The sequence below is a fragment of the Neophocaena asiaeorientalis genome, unplaced genomic scaffold, assembly GCF_003031525.2.
Source record: "Neophocaena asiaeorientalis asiaeorientalis breed wild unplaced genomic scaffold, Neophocaena_asiaeorientalis_V1.1 scaffold171, whole genome shotgun sequence".
In the NCBI taxonomy this organism is placed as follows: domain Eukaryota; kingdom Metazoa; phylum Chordata; class Mammalia; order Artiodactyla; family Phocoenidae; genus Neophocaena; species Neophocaena asiaeorientalis.
In genome coordinates this window covers 1,255,828-1,271,993 of record NW_020174013.1, presented here as the reverse complement: position 1 = coordinate 1,271,993, position 16,166 = coordinate 1,255,828, and the positions used below count along the sequence as shown (strand labels likewise).

The 16,166-nt window shown below is 36.0% G+C and overlaps 1 protein-coding gene across 3 annotated transcripts in view; it reads left to right on the top strand.

Annotated features, from left to right (window-relative positions):
• STRN (striatin) overlaps positions 1 to 16,166 on the top strand; it is a 111,480-nt gene that overhangs the window by 35,519 nt on the left and 59,795 nt on the right. For all 3 annotated transcript variants that reach the window (XM_024753453.1, XM_024753452.1, XM_024753451.1), the window contains exons 2-3: positions 1,961 to 2,064; positions 9,665 to 9,738. In XM_024753453.1, coding sequence (XP_024609221.1) covers positions 1,961 to 2,064; positions 9,665 to 9,738 — 178 coding nt within the window. The remainder of the gene's footprint in view (positions 1 to 1,960; positions 2,065 to 9,664; positions 9,739 to 16,166) is intronic.

Genomic DNA, 16,166 nt, shown 5'->3' with positions numbered 1-16,166 from the left:
GATATTGTAGATATTTGATGCCTTTTCCTCTGTGTATACAACTGAACTATCTTTAGCCTGTTTTTAAATATTTCAATAAGATAAAACTAATCCTTCTTATAATTGCAATATAAATTTTAAGAGCTCATTGAAATGAGAACAAAAACACGACAGTACCTACATTCTGAAAGTTATAAGAAGCTCGGTGAGTTGGATTTTGTGTTTATTATGGTACTGAAAAAAAAAGAAATGAGTGTCATTTAAACCAAATAAAAGGTAAGTTTAATGGTTCATTCACTAAACCTTAGTTGGATAATCCACAGTTCCTTAGGGATGTGGTAAGATCATCATTAAATGTAAATTTTTGCTTACTTAAATGGAAAGCACTGTGGAAATATAAATAACGTTATCTGAGTTAATATAATAGAAATGAGAGGGGAAAGAATGTGAGAATAGTGAAACTGATAGCTATTTTTGAGGGCCCTTAAGTAGATTTCCTCTCACACTCCTAGTGGTGTTATGGGTAACTTTAACCAGTTAGTATTTGCAACATAGTTTTAATTCCTTAAGTGGAAAGTATTATTTCAGTTCTAAATGTCTTTTTAATTATTATGGAGAGCTGCTCTTTCCTATCCCCTTTGTCTAACTGAAGACTAGAGTTTTACAGTTTGTTTCATGTTAAAATGTAGGTTTTTTCTTTTTTTTCTTTTTCTCATGTTTGGGAGGGGCCAGGAACCTATGGAGGGCCATTTTCTCTGATTTTCCTTTTCCCAGCTTTCACTTCCTTTCCCCCTGCATCTCAAATCAAAATGGGGATGGGGTGAAAGGTGGGGATTGAGAAAAGGCAGCTACTTCTTATTTGAAGGGGAGGTCCAGGATAAAGTCTCTCAAGACAAGGAGTCCATCATAAAATTTAAGTAGATGGTGAAACTCAGAGAACTCTTACTTTACAAGGCTTATTATAAGAACTCACGATTCTACTTTACCCCCTTTCCCCATCTTCACCCTTTAAAAAAAAATTATGTAAGTTTCAGGTGTACAGCACTATAGTTCAACATCTGTATAAACCACAAAATGACCACTGCCACAAGTCCAGTTACCATCCATCACCATACAATTGACACCTAAGACCCATGTTGCCTGCCCCCCCAGCCCTTTTCCCCTCTGGTAACCATTAATCTCTTCTTTGTATCTATGATTTTTTTTTGGTTTCGTTTGTTCATCTTTATTTTTTTTTAAGATTCCACATATGAGTGAACTCATACAGTATTTGTCTTTCTCTATCTGACTTATTTTGCTTAGCATAATATGCTTGAGGTCCATCTGTGTTGTTGAAATCCTGCAAATGACAGGATTTCATTTGTTTTATGGCTGAGTAGTATTCCAGGGTTTGTGTGTGTGTGTGTGTGTGTGTGTGTGTGTGTGTGTATGTGTACACCACATCTTCATTATCCATTCATCCATCGATGGACACTGAGGTAGTTTCCATATCTTGGCTATTATAAATAATGCTGCAATGAACATGGGGGTGCATGTTAGTGTTTTGAACTAGTGTTTTCATGTTCTTCAGATAAATGCCTAAAAGTGGAATAGTGGGTCATATGGTAGTTCTCCATCTTCACTTTTTATAAAGAAGAATCCCCCTCAATGCCTTAAAAGACAAACACTTGAGCAAACTGTGCTATATTTTGCATATGTCTGCACTTATATTGGTTGTTTTAAATTATAGACTCTTAGAGGATATAGACTACGTGTTGTAACATCCCTAGTCTGAAGTGACATTTATATAGATGTCCTTTTTTAAAAAAATAAGCATTTCCCCCGCTTGCAGTCAGTGCCCTTCTGTATACGTTGTGACAGATCTGTAAAAAGAAATGTTTTTACATCTAATTGTTTTATCTTCCAAAGGTTCTTTCTTCAGCTGAGTTTGAAAAAGCTTATTTCGTCTAAACTGAGTTTTGTCTTTCTTTTCCTTACTCAGGCTCAGATTGCCTTCCTTCAGGGGGAAAGGAAAGGTCAAGAAAATTTGAAGAAGGATCTTGTGAGGAGGATCAAGATGCTGGAGTATGCTCTTAAACAGGAAAGGTAATTCAGTGACATGGAAGGTAGTGTTCTCTTAAATATTGGAGTGATTTTTCTGTTATTCCTACAACAAATCCACATTGTAATGTGTTCTGCTTTTTAATTCAGGAAGTAGTATTTGTAATAAACATTTAGAAATGGTTGTAAGATGTTAATTTGTTAATGAATGTTTAGTAATAATGACCGAAAAACTGATTTATATGATTTTTAAGATTTTAGCAACATTTTTCCCCCACGCTGTCCTTTCTAAAGGAATGTATGTACTTCCTGAACTGTTGATATCTATTTCTTTATAGAATTGAAATAGTTTTTGAGTTGTAAAGGAAATTTCTATAATACTTACTCCCTTTTCCTTATCATCTAGTATTATTCAGTTTGGTGTATTTTCTATGGAAGAAACCTACTCTGGCAGACTGTGTTGAGAATCCTTTTATAGACAGTTTTGGTATTTTGATCCTTTGCTATCAACTATTCATATCTCTCCAGAAGTGAATCTTACCTTTCTATTCTGCTAGTGTCTAAGATATTCAAGAACTAAACTTGGTTCACAAGTAAAGGACAATAGGTCATGGATGAGAATTTTGGAAGTTTTTATATGAATTAAGTTTGTTTGCTTTAGTGGATGGTCTTTGGAATTTTTTGTCAGCAGTATAAGACAGTTCTTTATTTTAGATTATTGAGTACTTGTTAGGTGATATTGAAATTCTCTATTTTGCTTTGTTTTTGATCACATGCCCTTTTCAGTTTTTCGAAGCATCTTCTACCATTTAGAAGATGCTACTTATGGATATCAAGAAATAGATAAAACTTTATTAGAAGTTGTGTTTACCTTCACGTGGGATCTTTAAATGACACAAGAGGTTGAAAACAGATTGACCTCTTAGTGAAAAATTGGTGATTCTTTTCATTGCTTGAGAGGTTGATTGAAAGCTGTATTGGGGAGATGGTGGGGGATAAAAAACTTCTAAAAGTGTGTAATTTGGGAATATTTGAGATTTTAAACAATCTAAATGATAGGCATAATCAAAGAGAGAGTGTAATAACATTAATAATGGCAACTATTAACTACCATGTACCAGCCCCTGAGGCTTAAAAACTAAGTAACTTACGTAGGGTTGCAGAGTTACAGTAGAGCTGTGATTCAGATCCCTCCAGTCTGTCTGATTCTGAAGCTTGTACTCTTTACTGGTACATTATACTATCTTGTAAGTCAGAAAAATTAAAATATACAAATATTAAACTAACCAAGGATACGGTGTATATGTATGTGTGTATGTGTGTGCGTGTGTGCACGCATTCTCATTAACATATTCATTAATCTATCCATCCAACTTAAGTACTGTGCTGGAATTGAGAAGAAGCAAGTCACAAACCTTGTCCCTTCAGGGCCTAGAGTAGTGGGAAACAGACTTGGAAACCACAGAAGTACAGTGCAATAAGTTAGGTGCTGTGGGAGAAGTCAGCACAGGATACAGTGGGGTCACAGAGAAGGGAGTGGTTGTTTGGATCTGGAGGCAGTGAAAGCAGAAAGAAGGGTGTGATTAGCGGGGGTGAGACTTGAACAGCATCATAAAAAATAAGGTGTTTGCCAGATGGGCAAGGTTCAAGCAGTAGAGCAGATACGTTTGACGTGGAACAAAGCATTTTGGTGTGTTCAGAAATGTGTGATTACTGTGTATGGAGGGTAAGGTGTTAATTGTGATTTATAAGCAATAATGGTAGCGATGGGCAAGAACCAGATCATGGAGAGCCTAACTAAGGAGTTCAAACTTTTATCTTACACTGCAAGTTTTAAAAAACATTTTCTCCTAAAATAATCTCAAACAAACAGAAGTTGCAGGAGCTATATACCCTTCACCCAGATTCACCAGTTGACAACGTTTTGCAGTATTTACTTGTGTCATGTTCTCTCTATATACTCATTGTTTTTTTTCCCTGAATCATTTGCTACTTCTTTGCAGACTTATACCCCTTTGCCCTTAAGTACTTAAGGGACCATCTTCTAAAAGCAAGGACATTCCCTTAAATAATTACAGCTCTTTATCAAATTAAGGAAATTTAATGTCAATATAGTTCTATTATGTAATATAGCCCATATTCATATGTTCCGCTGATGATCTTTATAGCATTTTTTTCTACCAAATGTCCTAATAATGATCTTTGTAGTATTTTTTTTCCTGGTCCAGGATCCAGTCTAGGAATACATATTGCATTTAGTTGTCTTGCAGTTGAAAGGTTTAAGCATGGAATAGTCTAAAATAGATTTTAGAAAGATCACCCTGACCTCAATTTAGGGGATGGACTGAAAAGATCTGTTAATAGAGGCAGGAAGATTGTAATAGTTTAGGATGAGAAATGATAACATAGTAGCTGCTAGAATAGAGGAGATAGCCACTACGAAACATTTTAGTTTTTATTTTTATTATTTTTTTTTGGCCTCGCCTTGTGGCTTGCAGGATCTTAGTTCCCCAGCCAGGGATTGTGCCCCTGGCAGTGAAAGCCTGGAATCCTAACCACTGGACCTCCAGGGAATTCCCTATGAAACATTTTAAATAGAAAAAAAAAAATGCATAAGATTTGGAGTTGATTTGGTATAGGGGTTGAGGAAGAAAGGTAATTCAAGAATGAGTCCCAGGTTTCTGGCTTGAATGAGAAGTTTGAAACGTATCAAGTGAATTAAAGCTAAAGAATTAGGGTTGAAAAGCCACTATGGCAGGGGGACTCATGACTAGAAATGTGTAGTTGGGAATCATCAATATTGTGGGTAAAATTATAAGAACTCTGAAACAAACAGAACAGGTATTGTGGGACAAGAAGAGATTACTAGCAGGAGCCACAGGAAATGGAAATGTTTGAGGAAAAGACAGAGGAAGAAGAGCCAACCATAGAATGGTAGAGAAGGAAGGAGAGAGCAGTAAGCAAGCTAAAGCAGGTGGAAGTTTGACAATTGCAGACGCCAAACAAATCGCAAGTAAGTTGTATACTGAAAATAGTCCTGGATTTGCTAGTTAGGTGCTTGTTGGTATCCTTGCCAGAAAGCTTCAGTGAGGTAGCAGGAACATAAACCAGATCACAGGGGACTGAGAGGTGAGAAGGGTAGATAAAGAGGAGACAGAGTTGTTTATTTTTTCAAGTAGTTTGACTTTGGGGAACAGAAAAGATAAAGAGAGATAGTGGCTGGGTCTAGGGAAGATTGTTTTTTGCTTTTTAACTTAAAGGGATTCTCCTGGAAAAGTGTCCCTGATTTTGTATCTTTGGAGGTCCTTGGAATGATTTGAGATTATTCCTGATGTAATGGCACCATTGAAGTGTGATAAATTAAGGAATAAAAAATTCTGTGGATTAGAGCTCTTAAACATTTGAGTCCTTTTCACTGTGAAATTATTTTTAATTAATGCAAAGGAATTTTTTAAAAATTGGAACATTTCAGTTCTTTCGATTCTGAAGTTATTTTTTCTGACACGTTAAGCCAATTAAAAAAAAATTTTTTTAACTGAGGAAAATTTGAAGCATAGGTGTACAGAGACTAATATCTTTTATATACACCTCCAAGCCTCAACAGTTAACATTTTTGTCAGTCTTGCTTCATCTCAATCTATTTTAGAGCAAATTCCAGACATCTTGTCATTTAACTTGTAAAAACCTAAGTAAGGATCATGGTTTTGAATTGCTGTATTACAGATTTTCTAAGTCGTCCCACTTAAAAAGATCCAAAGTTAAGTAAAACTGAATATTTAACATTAAAGAAGGATTACACACCTAGCAGTGGATTTTTTTTATGCTATTGATTTTTAAAATTTTTTCTTTATTTTTTTTATATTTTTGGCTGCACTGGGTCTTTGTTGCTGCGTGCAGGCTTTTCTCTAGTTGAGGTGAGCAGGGGCTACCCTTTGTTGGGGTGCGCAGGCCTCTCACCACGGTGGCCTCTCCTGTTGCAGAGCACGGGCTCTAGGCGCGTGGGCTTCAGCAGTTGTGGCTCGCGGGCCCCAGAGCACAGACTCAGTAGTTGTGGTTCACAGGCTCTAGAGTGCAGGCTCAGTAGCTGTGGCGCATGGGCTTCCCAACCACCGTGCCACCAGGGAAGCCCCTAGCAGTGGATTAACAAAGCATTCCTTAAAGTGTGATAAAATTTACAAAATGAGAAAATTTACATATAATTTTCCAAGAACTCGCAGGGTATAACCTAAGGTTTATTCAGGAAGTTCTATATTGAAGAACCTTAAACACTATATAAAATATAATTCTGAAACATTTCTTCCATTTGCTCCACATATCTCTTGTGTCTGCACCACTGAAAAACCCAACTGTCCTCCTTGCGTCTAATACATTTTCTCATTTTGATTAATTTTCCACGTCCGTGGAATTCGTTTTCTAAACACAGATGTTATATCCCTGCTTAAAAATATCTAGCTAATTTCAGAGTTCTTCTTAGTAAAAGCTTCTACATCCAGGCTCCTTTCTAGTCCTATACAAACACACACACCACTGGGTATTTTTTTCCACTTTTAAGATATTCCTTCTGACCAAAATACCCTCTTCATCAGTCCATTTGTCTGATTGTGGAACTATAGGTTTTGGGGTTTAGCTAAAATCTCACGTGTTTCCTTCTTTTTGGTAGCTCTCCTTGACTACTGTCAGGACCTTTGACAGAATTAGATAATCCCTTATCTAAATTCGTATAACATTTGATATAACTCATAGCTCTTATCCACCATGTGCTAGAGTTATTTATTTACATTTTTGTCTCTTCTTTATCTCCTTGCCTTTATCCTTAACTGACTACAAGCTGCACATTATTCCCACCAGCCAGTACAGTGCCTGGCATGTCATAAGAATTCAATAACAGTTCGTTGGATTTTATCAAATTATTATTTTTTACATCTTTATTGGAGTATAATTGCTTTACAGTGGTGTGTTAATTTCTGCTTTATAACAAAGTGAATCAGCTATACATATACATATATCCCCATATCTCTTCCCTCTTGTGTCTCCCTCCCAGCCTCCCTATGCCACACCTTTAGGTGGTCACAAAGCACCGAGCTGATCTCCCTGTGCTATGCAGCTGCTTCCCACTAGCTATCTATTTTACATTTGGTAGTATATATAAGTCGATGCCACTCTCTCACTTTGTCCCAGCTTACCCTTCCCCCTCCCGGTGTCTTCAAGTCCATTCTCTACATCTGCATCTTTATTCCTGTCCTGCCCCTAGGTTCTTTGTAACCTTTTTTTTTTTTTTTAGATTCCATATATATGTGTTAGCATATGGTATTTGTTTTTCTCTTTCTGACTTCACTCTGTATGACAGACTCTAGGTCCATCCATCTCACTACAAATAACTCAATTTTTAATCAAATTATTTTTAAGTATCAACGTTTAAAGTGTGATTGGAATGCTGTGTTATATTCCAGGCATATTATATATAATAATTAACTTTGAAACAAAGCTATAATGGGACTTCTTTAATATATTATAATTATGTAATTTTATGCTGTTTTATCCAGTAAAGACCAGTTGGGAGGCCTAGCTGTGTATCAAATGTAGAGTTCTTAGGCATGAGGTCTGCTATTTAACTTGCAGCCAGTCAGATTTAGACAGAAAAAGCTTAGGGAACAAGAGTATTGCTAACAGTGAGATGAAGCGTTAAAACAATGGGAAGCAATATGAGTGGGAAGGTATTTTAGCATACTGACTTCAAAAGGAATGTTACTAAATTGAGTTCTGTGAGTAAATTATTTTTCAGTGAACTTAACAATTCACTAGGGAGACCCTGATTCATGGGAGTACAGCTTGTAGCAAACACAGCAGTTCTTTACTTATTTTGTCTTTATCTAATTTTTTATGAAATGTTAGTTCATAGTGTGTAATTACTATAGAATGTTTTCTATTCCCTTTTCTGTAAGGTCTGTTGTAGTTTTTCCTAAGACCACTAGAATGCACTATAGTGCAGTATTTTGTGTTTGAAAATGTTTTCCTCATATATCTATGTGTGTATATATATATGTGTGTGTGTATATATATAAATAAATATGTATATATATGTAAAACAAAAATACATAAGTTAACTCCATAAAACTTTATGGCTGCTTTTATTCTGTCCTCAGGCCAGTTACTTTCAATTGCTATTTTGCCTTATAGGAGGTATTGTTAGTTTGTCTTATAGTAGATGAAGTGTGTTTATAAAAAAATCTGAAGATTGACAGTTATACTTAAAAACCATAACACACATATAAAAAACACACAGAGGTGTACACGTGCTCACACACACACACACACACACACACAGAGTATCTTGTACCTTGTTTTTCTACTTAAGCTTAAAGATCAATCCCATATTTGCACACAAAGATTCTTTATTCTTTTTTCTTTTTAATGGATACATATCATTACAAAACGTTTCATATATATGCAAAACATATAAAGACTAATATAAAAAATATTCATGTATCTACCACCTACTTTAAGAAATAGAACATCAGCTATCTGTAACTTTCAGAGGTTTTAGGATTCCCCTCTGTACAAAATGTTGATTTTTTTGTGTGTTGTAACTGCAAAATAATTATTGCAAAGTAATACGAAGAATTCCAGTATTTTACACATTCGAGCAAATAATTTTCATTTTCTTTATACTTTTCTTGAAATATAAAAACTTTAAAGTAAGTGCTCAGTCTTTTATAAAGAAAAAAATAACTTTCAAATTTTGGCTATTTGGTTACCCTTTTATTCCTTCTTTATTACTTTATTACTTTGGTTTTTCAAATTATTATTGTTGTTATTATCCCAGTCTTATTACATTGAATATTTATTGTAATAGCCTCAATATTTTGGGGAAGCAAACAAGTCAGAATATACAAATACATTAAGTATGGCCATTTTTAGTTAACCTTTAAATTTTTTACCTTATCTAGATTATTTTTTTGGTCTCGGATGGTTAAATCTGGGATGGTTAAATTAGATAAACCAGAGATAATAACATCTAGTTAGCTTTTAAAAGAAGGTATTCCTGTTCACAGTTCTTCCTGAAAAGGCAAAAGATACCTTGGCTACTAAAAATATATTTATTCCTACTAGAATGTCTTATTCAACATTGATGATTTAGGCTGGTTCCCCCTCCCTCCTTTAGATTGTTCACTCTAATGCATACTTGGCAAAGCATAGTTGCCTGACAATGCAAAGTATTATGAATGACCTTTTTACAAAAAAAAAAAGCAACGAAACTCAATTTTGAGAATGATTAGTCTTTCTCAAGTTTATTTCGCAATCCAAACTTATTTACTGCTTTTGATAGAATTGTACTCTGGCAGTCATCAAGAAAATTTGAATACTGCAGAAACTAGAATGTTATCTGGTTCATTTGTAACTCTGGAAACAAGATTTATGATTCTCAGTGTTATTCCTTTATTTATTATAACAGGACTTGATGGTATAACGACAACAAAATAATAATGGCGAGTGCTTTTGTATTAGGACTTTGACACTGTGGAAGTCTTTGAACTGTTGAAAGTTAGTCAGGACTACTGCATACTGATGAGTACTCCTGTTACATATCTTAAAGTTCATTTAAATATGTTTTAAGATGGTTTGTATTTTCTCATTTCTTTGGTAGAGCTAAATACCACAAGTTGAAATACGGAACAGAATTGAATCAGGGAGATATGAAGCCTCCAAGCTATGACTCTGGTAAGCTAATTTTAAAGGAAGTTTAAATGATTAAAAAGAAGTTAATATCTAGTATTTTGTAGCAACAGTATTTATAACTGCAAGTTAATTTCTAATTATTTGCATATTAGTTATTTTTTCTGACCTACTTATCTTTGGGCACTAATCACTAAGTGTCATTCGATCATTTTCTACCACCTTCCTTCTGTTTCCCTCTTCCCCATTCTTTTAGCTCCCCACTTTCTGCTTATGTTCTACACTTACTGGAAGGATCAGAATTCATGGGGTAACACGCACCAACATAACTGTGTGTTGCTGGGTCCCTCCAGTATTAATGAGAACTTGGAGATGTGTAATACAAAGTACATCATGCCCTTGAAATCCTGAGAGAAAGGGTAGAAACTATGGAGGCAGGAGATTTCTTCTTTAAGTACAAGAGAATTACTCATCCTTTAAGTCTGATCCCTCAATTTCAGGTGCAAAATTGTTTGGACTTAACCCACAGGATGTTCTGTAACCAGAACATCTTTTAACTGCTGAAACATTTGTTATCTTTTTGTGCTATTTCTTCTTTTTCCTTCTCTTATATTCCTCATCACCCCATCAAACAATACAAAAATAGTACTTGTAAAGATATTAAGGAATATAATTGACTTATTAGTAGGTGTTAGGAAAAAGTAAGAAAAATTGTTGAAAAGTTATCACCATGTTTCAGATGAGTGTGTTTTTGACATGATGTCAGGTTAAATTCCTGGATCAAATGTCTGATATAACTATCACATACTGAAATACCTTCCTTGGTTACTGTGGGCTTTATGTATGTTAACTTTAATTCTTAATATAGTTATTCAATAAAAATAATATTATTTTCATTTTACCTGCATGAAATTTAAACTCAGAGAAGTGGAGAAACTTGCCGAAGGTCACACAGCTCTTAAGTAATAGGAACATGGATCTGAACCCAGGTCCACTGACTCCAAAATTCGAATTCTCCCCATTTTTCCACACTGTTTCTGTGTTTGACAGTGTATGAAAGAAGAAAATTATTCTGAATGTGCTGCCAATTTTATAGTTCAATTCAGTGTAGTAGTGTAATTAACACGTTTCCATGGCTGAATATTGAATCCTTGATGTTTAGAGCAATACCAATTGATCACTGACATTTTTTTCTTTGCTTTTTTTTCATTGTTCTTTTACTTTGGCATCTTTTCTTTTAACTTGAGATGCACTTAGATTAAAAAAATTTTTTTTCTTCTTTTTAAATCTAGGCTATTTGTTGAAGACTATCCTAACAGTACATTGTCTGAATCAAAGGAGTGATTTTAATCACTACTTTTACATAAACATGTTTGTTCCTAATTTGTAGATATCGATTTAGGAGTATAAAGGCCTAGTTGCAGTATATACAAAATGCTTGTAAGTAAAGAATGTGGCTCAGTAGAAAAAGTTTGGGCTTTGAAATTGGATACACGTAAGTTTGACTCTGTCCTAACACTTTAAATACCTGTGATATTACTTAGTCTCTCTGAGGTTGCTCCATTCCTTATCTGTAAACTGGGGGAAATTCTGGAAATAATTCCTAACTTCTAGGTTTATTTTCTTAGTATGTAATACCTAGTATCATTCCATCTGTCCATCTTTCAAACTACTGTTCAGCTTTTAAATATGAAATATGTAATGCTTGTGTCAGAGCCAGAATCAAATTCTGTGAATAAAAATATAGTACCCTGTTGGATTTTTACAGGGAGGATAAAAGAAAAAAGTGATTACAATAAAATTATATGGAGAAGTAATAGGTGTTATGGAGTACAGTAGCAGGAGAACCAAATCTAGTTGTAAGTGATCAAGGAAGCCTTCTTGCAGGAAGTGATATTTGAAGTTGACATTTGAAAGACAAGTAAGAATTAACCAGGGAAAGAGGACTGACTAACTATTTGTTGAATGAGAGGTAGAAGAAAGGCAGAGCATTAGCGGTAAAGTTTCTGAGGGAAGAATTTGCCACATTTGAGAAACAAAATAATTAGTAGAGGGGGAGAGGGAAAGAGTGTTTCTAGAAGCAGCTAGAGAGTTAACCAGGAGGGCAGATTAACTAAGAGTTACGAGAAGGCTTTTGAAGGGTCTTAATCAGGGCTCTTGTGATCAGATTTGCTTGCTCTTAGATCATGCAGATAGCAGTGTGGAAGATGGGTTAGAGAGGAGTAAAACTGAAGATGGGGAGATGGGTTAGAGGACTTTGCAGCCACCTGGGTAAATGAGGAAGGTTACCTTGACAAGGGTACTAACAATGTAGTTGAAGAGAATTGGGTGTGTTCAGGAAATATTTAGGAAGTAAAATCTGCAGGAAATTAGTTCTTGTTTAGATGTAGGGGATTTAAAAGGGAGAATCAAGGATGACTCCACACTTCTAGTTTAAAAAGTTAGACCAGAAGTACGTTTGGAAGATGGTGGGTTCACTTTTGGATTTACTTGTTAGGCCATCAAGCAGAAATGGCTAGTAGACAGCTGAGCATGTGAGTGTGGAGCTCAAGGCAGAGACATGGGTTTAATATGTAGATTTGAGAGCATATAGCATCTAGTACTAATGACACTCATTGCCACTGAGGTGGAAGAGCTCAGCCAGGGACCTTATGCCGAGTAAGAAGAGGGTCTAAAATGGAGCCCTGAGGAATGGCAACATTTAAAAAACTGTTAGAAGAATAGAAACCTGAAAAGGAAACTGATGAGTATTATTTTAATGGTAGGAGGAAAATCAGGAGCATGGAGATAAAGAGAAGAGAGGGTTTCCAGAAGGAAGGATCCTTCAGCACTACTGATTAATGCCCAGGGGTCTGAAGAGTATCTCTAGGATTTAGTGACACACAGGTCACTGGGAACTTTATTGTGAGCAGTCTTAGGAGAGAGTTGAGGGCAGAAACGAAGACTGTGCGTAGAAAGTGAAGACTAAGTGTAGTAAGCTTTAAGGAAGCCTAGATTGTGGAGTTGAAGGTGAGGGATTAGGGGGAAATAGCTGAAAGGACCCATGGGGTCAAGGAAGAGAGAGAGAGAATGTGTGTTTGTGTATGTGTGTGTGTGTGACATGTTTCTTAGAGGAGGAGCAAATAAAAAGGAGAGAGCAGAGATACGATATGAAGGTATCTGAAGAAGTAATAGGGATTGGATTCTGAGCATAGCTGGAGAATGGCAGGAGGAGCATGTCTTTTATTGTTACCAAGAGAGAATGTAGGAAGTTAGGTGATAGGTGTGTAGATTTGGGTTTCGGTCTGGTGGTGGGTATTTAATATGATAGCTTTATGTATGAGACTGGATTATCTGCTAAGAATATATCAGAGGTTTAAGAAAAGTGGAGAAGGTTTAAAATAATAATGAACAGGAGAACAAATTTACTAAGAAATAGTAAGATTGAGAAAAGCTAAGCGTCCGATTGAGGTGTGTAATCATAAGTTTATGTAGAAGTGCTGCTGGTCTGCACAGTTGGCAGCCTAGGTAAAAGATAATAGAATGAAAATAGTTAACAGTTGAATTCATGGAGAGACAAGGGGACATGAAGACACTGTCAAAAGAATGGTTGAATTGATAGACACTGAACTAAAACTAGAGAGGAAAGAAAGTGAAGGCAAAGGGAGGCTAATGGATCAAAGTAAGGGGATAGGCAACAGTCTAGAGCAGGTCAGCAAACCGTTTTGTAAAGGGCCAGATAGTAATATTTGGGCTTTGTAGGCCATGTGTTCTCTGTTGAAACTACTCAACTCTGCCATCATAACATGAAAGCAGCCACAACACATAAATGAATAAGTGTGGCAGGCTGGATTTGACCTGCAGGCCAGAATTTGATCACCCCTGATCTAAGGTCCCACCGAAATCAAAGTGCCTGGTGAATTAGGGGTATTGAGCCTGAAGGATATGCTCAGAGAGTGAGTTTGCATCAGTGACAGTTCTTCATAATGACAGTATCTAAGGCATGACAGTTAGAGAGGGTGGTGGTTGTGCAGAAGCTGAAGTGGATCACCCACATGAATATTAACTTCACTCAAGATGATGTAAAAGTTTGGTTACAGAGGAAGGATGCCTGGTTTAGAGCGTTATCAAGGGATTTGTAGGTGACAGTGATGAGGACAGTGACTACGAGAGGGTAGAAGGTGGTGTATCCAAATTAAAGAAGCAGGCATTTTTCCTTCTTCATTCTTTTATCCATTTACTGTATTTTCCTGAAACTGATAATCCAGATGTTTTCTGAAACGTTTTTCAAAAACAATTCGTTTCCCCTCTGACATTTTTTCTGTTTTGTTCCACTTCCAAACCTTTACATTTCTACTTCAGGAGAATATTACCCTAAGTTACGTTAAATCTATTTATCTTTCATATTTCAGTTTCTCCTACTTAATATTAGAAGCCAGATACTTATTAAAAATAGAATATCTTTATCCAAAGTAACAAATTCTGCCTTTTAACTGAGATGTTTAGACCATTCACATTTAATGTGATTATTGATACAGTGAGCTTTAAAGCTGTCACCTTTGCTGTTTGGTTTCTGTTTGTTAAATATGTTATTTGCTCCCTTTTCCTCATTTTTTGATTTCTTTTGGATTAATCTAGTATATATTTTCAAAAAGTTATTTATTTAATTTATTTACTTTTGGCTGCATTGGGTCTTCGTTGCTACATGCGGGCTTTCTCTAGTTGCAGTGAGCGGGGCTACTCTTCATTGCAGTGCGTGAGCTTCTCATTGCAGTGGCTTCGCTTGTTGCAGAGGATGGGGTCTAGGCACACTGGCTTCAGTAGTTGTTGTGCACGGGCTTAGTTGCTCCGTGGCATGTGGGATCTTCCTGGACCAGGGCTCGAACCTGTGTCCCCTGCATTGGCAGGCGGATTCTTAACCACTGTGCCACCAGGGAAGCCCCTAATGTAGTATTTTTTTATGATTTCTTTTTATCTCTTTTGCTGACTTACTAGCTACAACGCTTATTTTATTGGTTGCTTTAGGATTTATAGTATATATTTTTAAGTTATTAGAGTTCTGTCTTTAAGTGCTAATATACCACTTCATGTGTAGTATGAGAACCTCCTAACAGTGTACTTCCATCTCTCCTTTCTGTCTTTGTGCAATTGTTTTCATATATTTTACTTCTCTGTATGTATTATAAACCATACACTGCATGATTATTTTTGTTTCAACAGTCAGTTCTCTCTCAAAGAGATATAAATAACATAAAAAACATATATTTCCAGTGCTCATCATTCCTTTGTGTGCATCCATATTTTCTGGTATCATTTTCCTTCTGTCTTAAGGACTTTCTTTAACATATTTTGTAATACAGGTTGCTGATAATGAATTCTTTGAGCTTTTGTGTGTCTGAAAAAGTCTTTACTTTGCTGCTTGCATTGTTTCTGATGAGGTATCTTCTGTCATTCTTATCTTTATTCCTCTGTATGAGTGACCTTTTTCTCTGGCTGCTTTTAAGGTATCTCTCTCTCATTGTCTCCCTGCTCACCTCCCTCCTGTGGGCATCTTTGTTCCCCCCCCCCCCCCCCCCCCCCCCCCCACCGCAGTGTTTCTTGTGCTTGGGATTTGTTGGGTTTCTTGGATCTATGGGTTTATAGTTTTCATGAAATTTGGAACTTTTCAGCCCCTGTTTCTTCAGATATTATTTTTGTTCTCCCTCCCTATGCTGTGATTGGGAAACTCTATCAAGGCAGTAAGCTGGAACAATCATAGGCTCACCTGTTTGGTTCCCTTTTCTCAGGGATTGCTGCCCTCTGTTGCCTGATGTCCAATGTCTTAACCATTTTGATGTATAGTTGCTTCAAGCAGGAGGGTAAATTGGGTCCCTGTTACTCCAACCGGACTGGAAGTGTCAGTCAGATACTTTTAACATTACCAAGAAATTCAGTTCTTACCCACTTTAAAATCCTCACTTTTGTATAATGTCACTTTTTGAACTTGATAAGGTAAGAATGAATCTGATAGTTGAGGAATACTTACTAACCATTGAGAGAACTAAGTGTTTAGCCTGGATAAGGAAGTGTGGGGAAATACAAGTTCACATATGACCCAGAGAGTCAGATTTTTTTTTTTAAATAGAGAAAGGAAAATTTACTTCAGAGAAATTTATCTAGAATCAGGATTTCTGTCTTTATAATTACTTTGCAGGCATTGAAACTTGTTGCTCTTACAGAAGGCTATACCACTGATTATTTCTCTAAATCAGTGGAAAATAGATTTTGGCAATGTTGAGTAAAGAGCCTGTTTTATGTTTGTGTGGTTAAATCTATGATTGCAGACGTAATCTTAGATCATTAATTCATACACTAATCTAATAAAAGAATTAAGGTAAGCAGTTTTCCTCAGATCCATTACCAAGGAGATAAGGACTCCTCAAGCTCTATAGGTCTTTGAATCTCTTCATTCTTAGTAAGTGTTGTGACTGGTTATATTTCCATGAGGTTTCGTT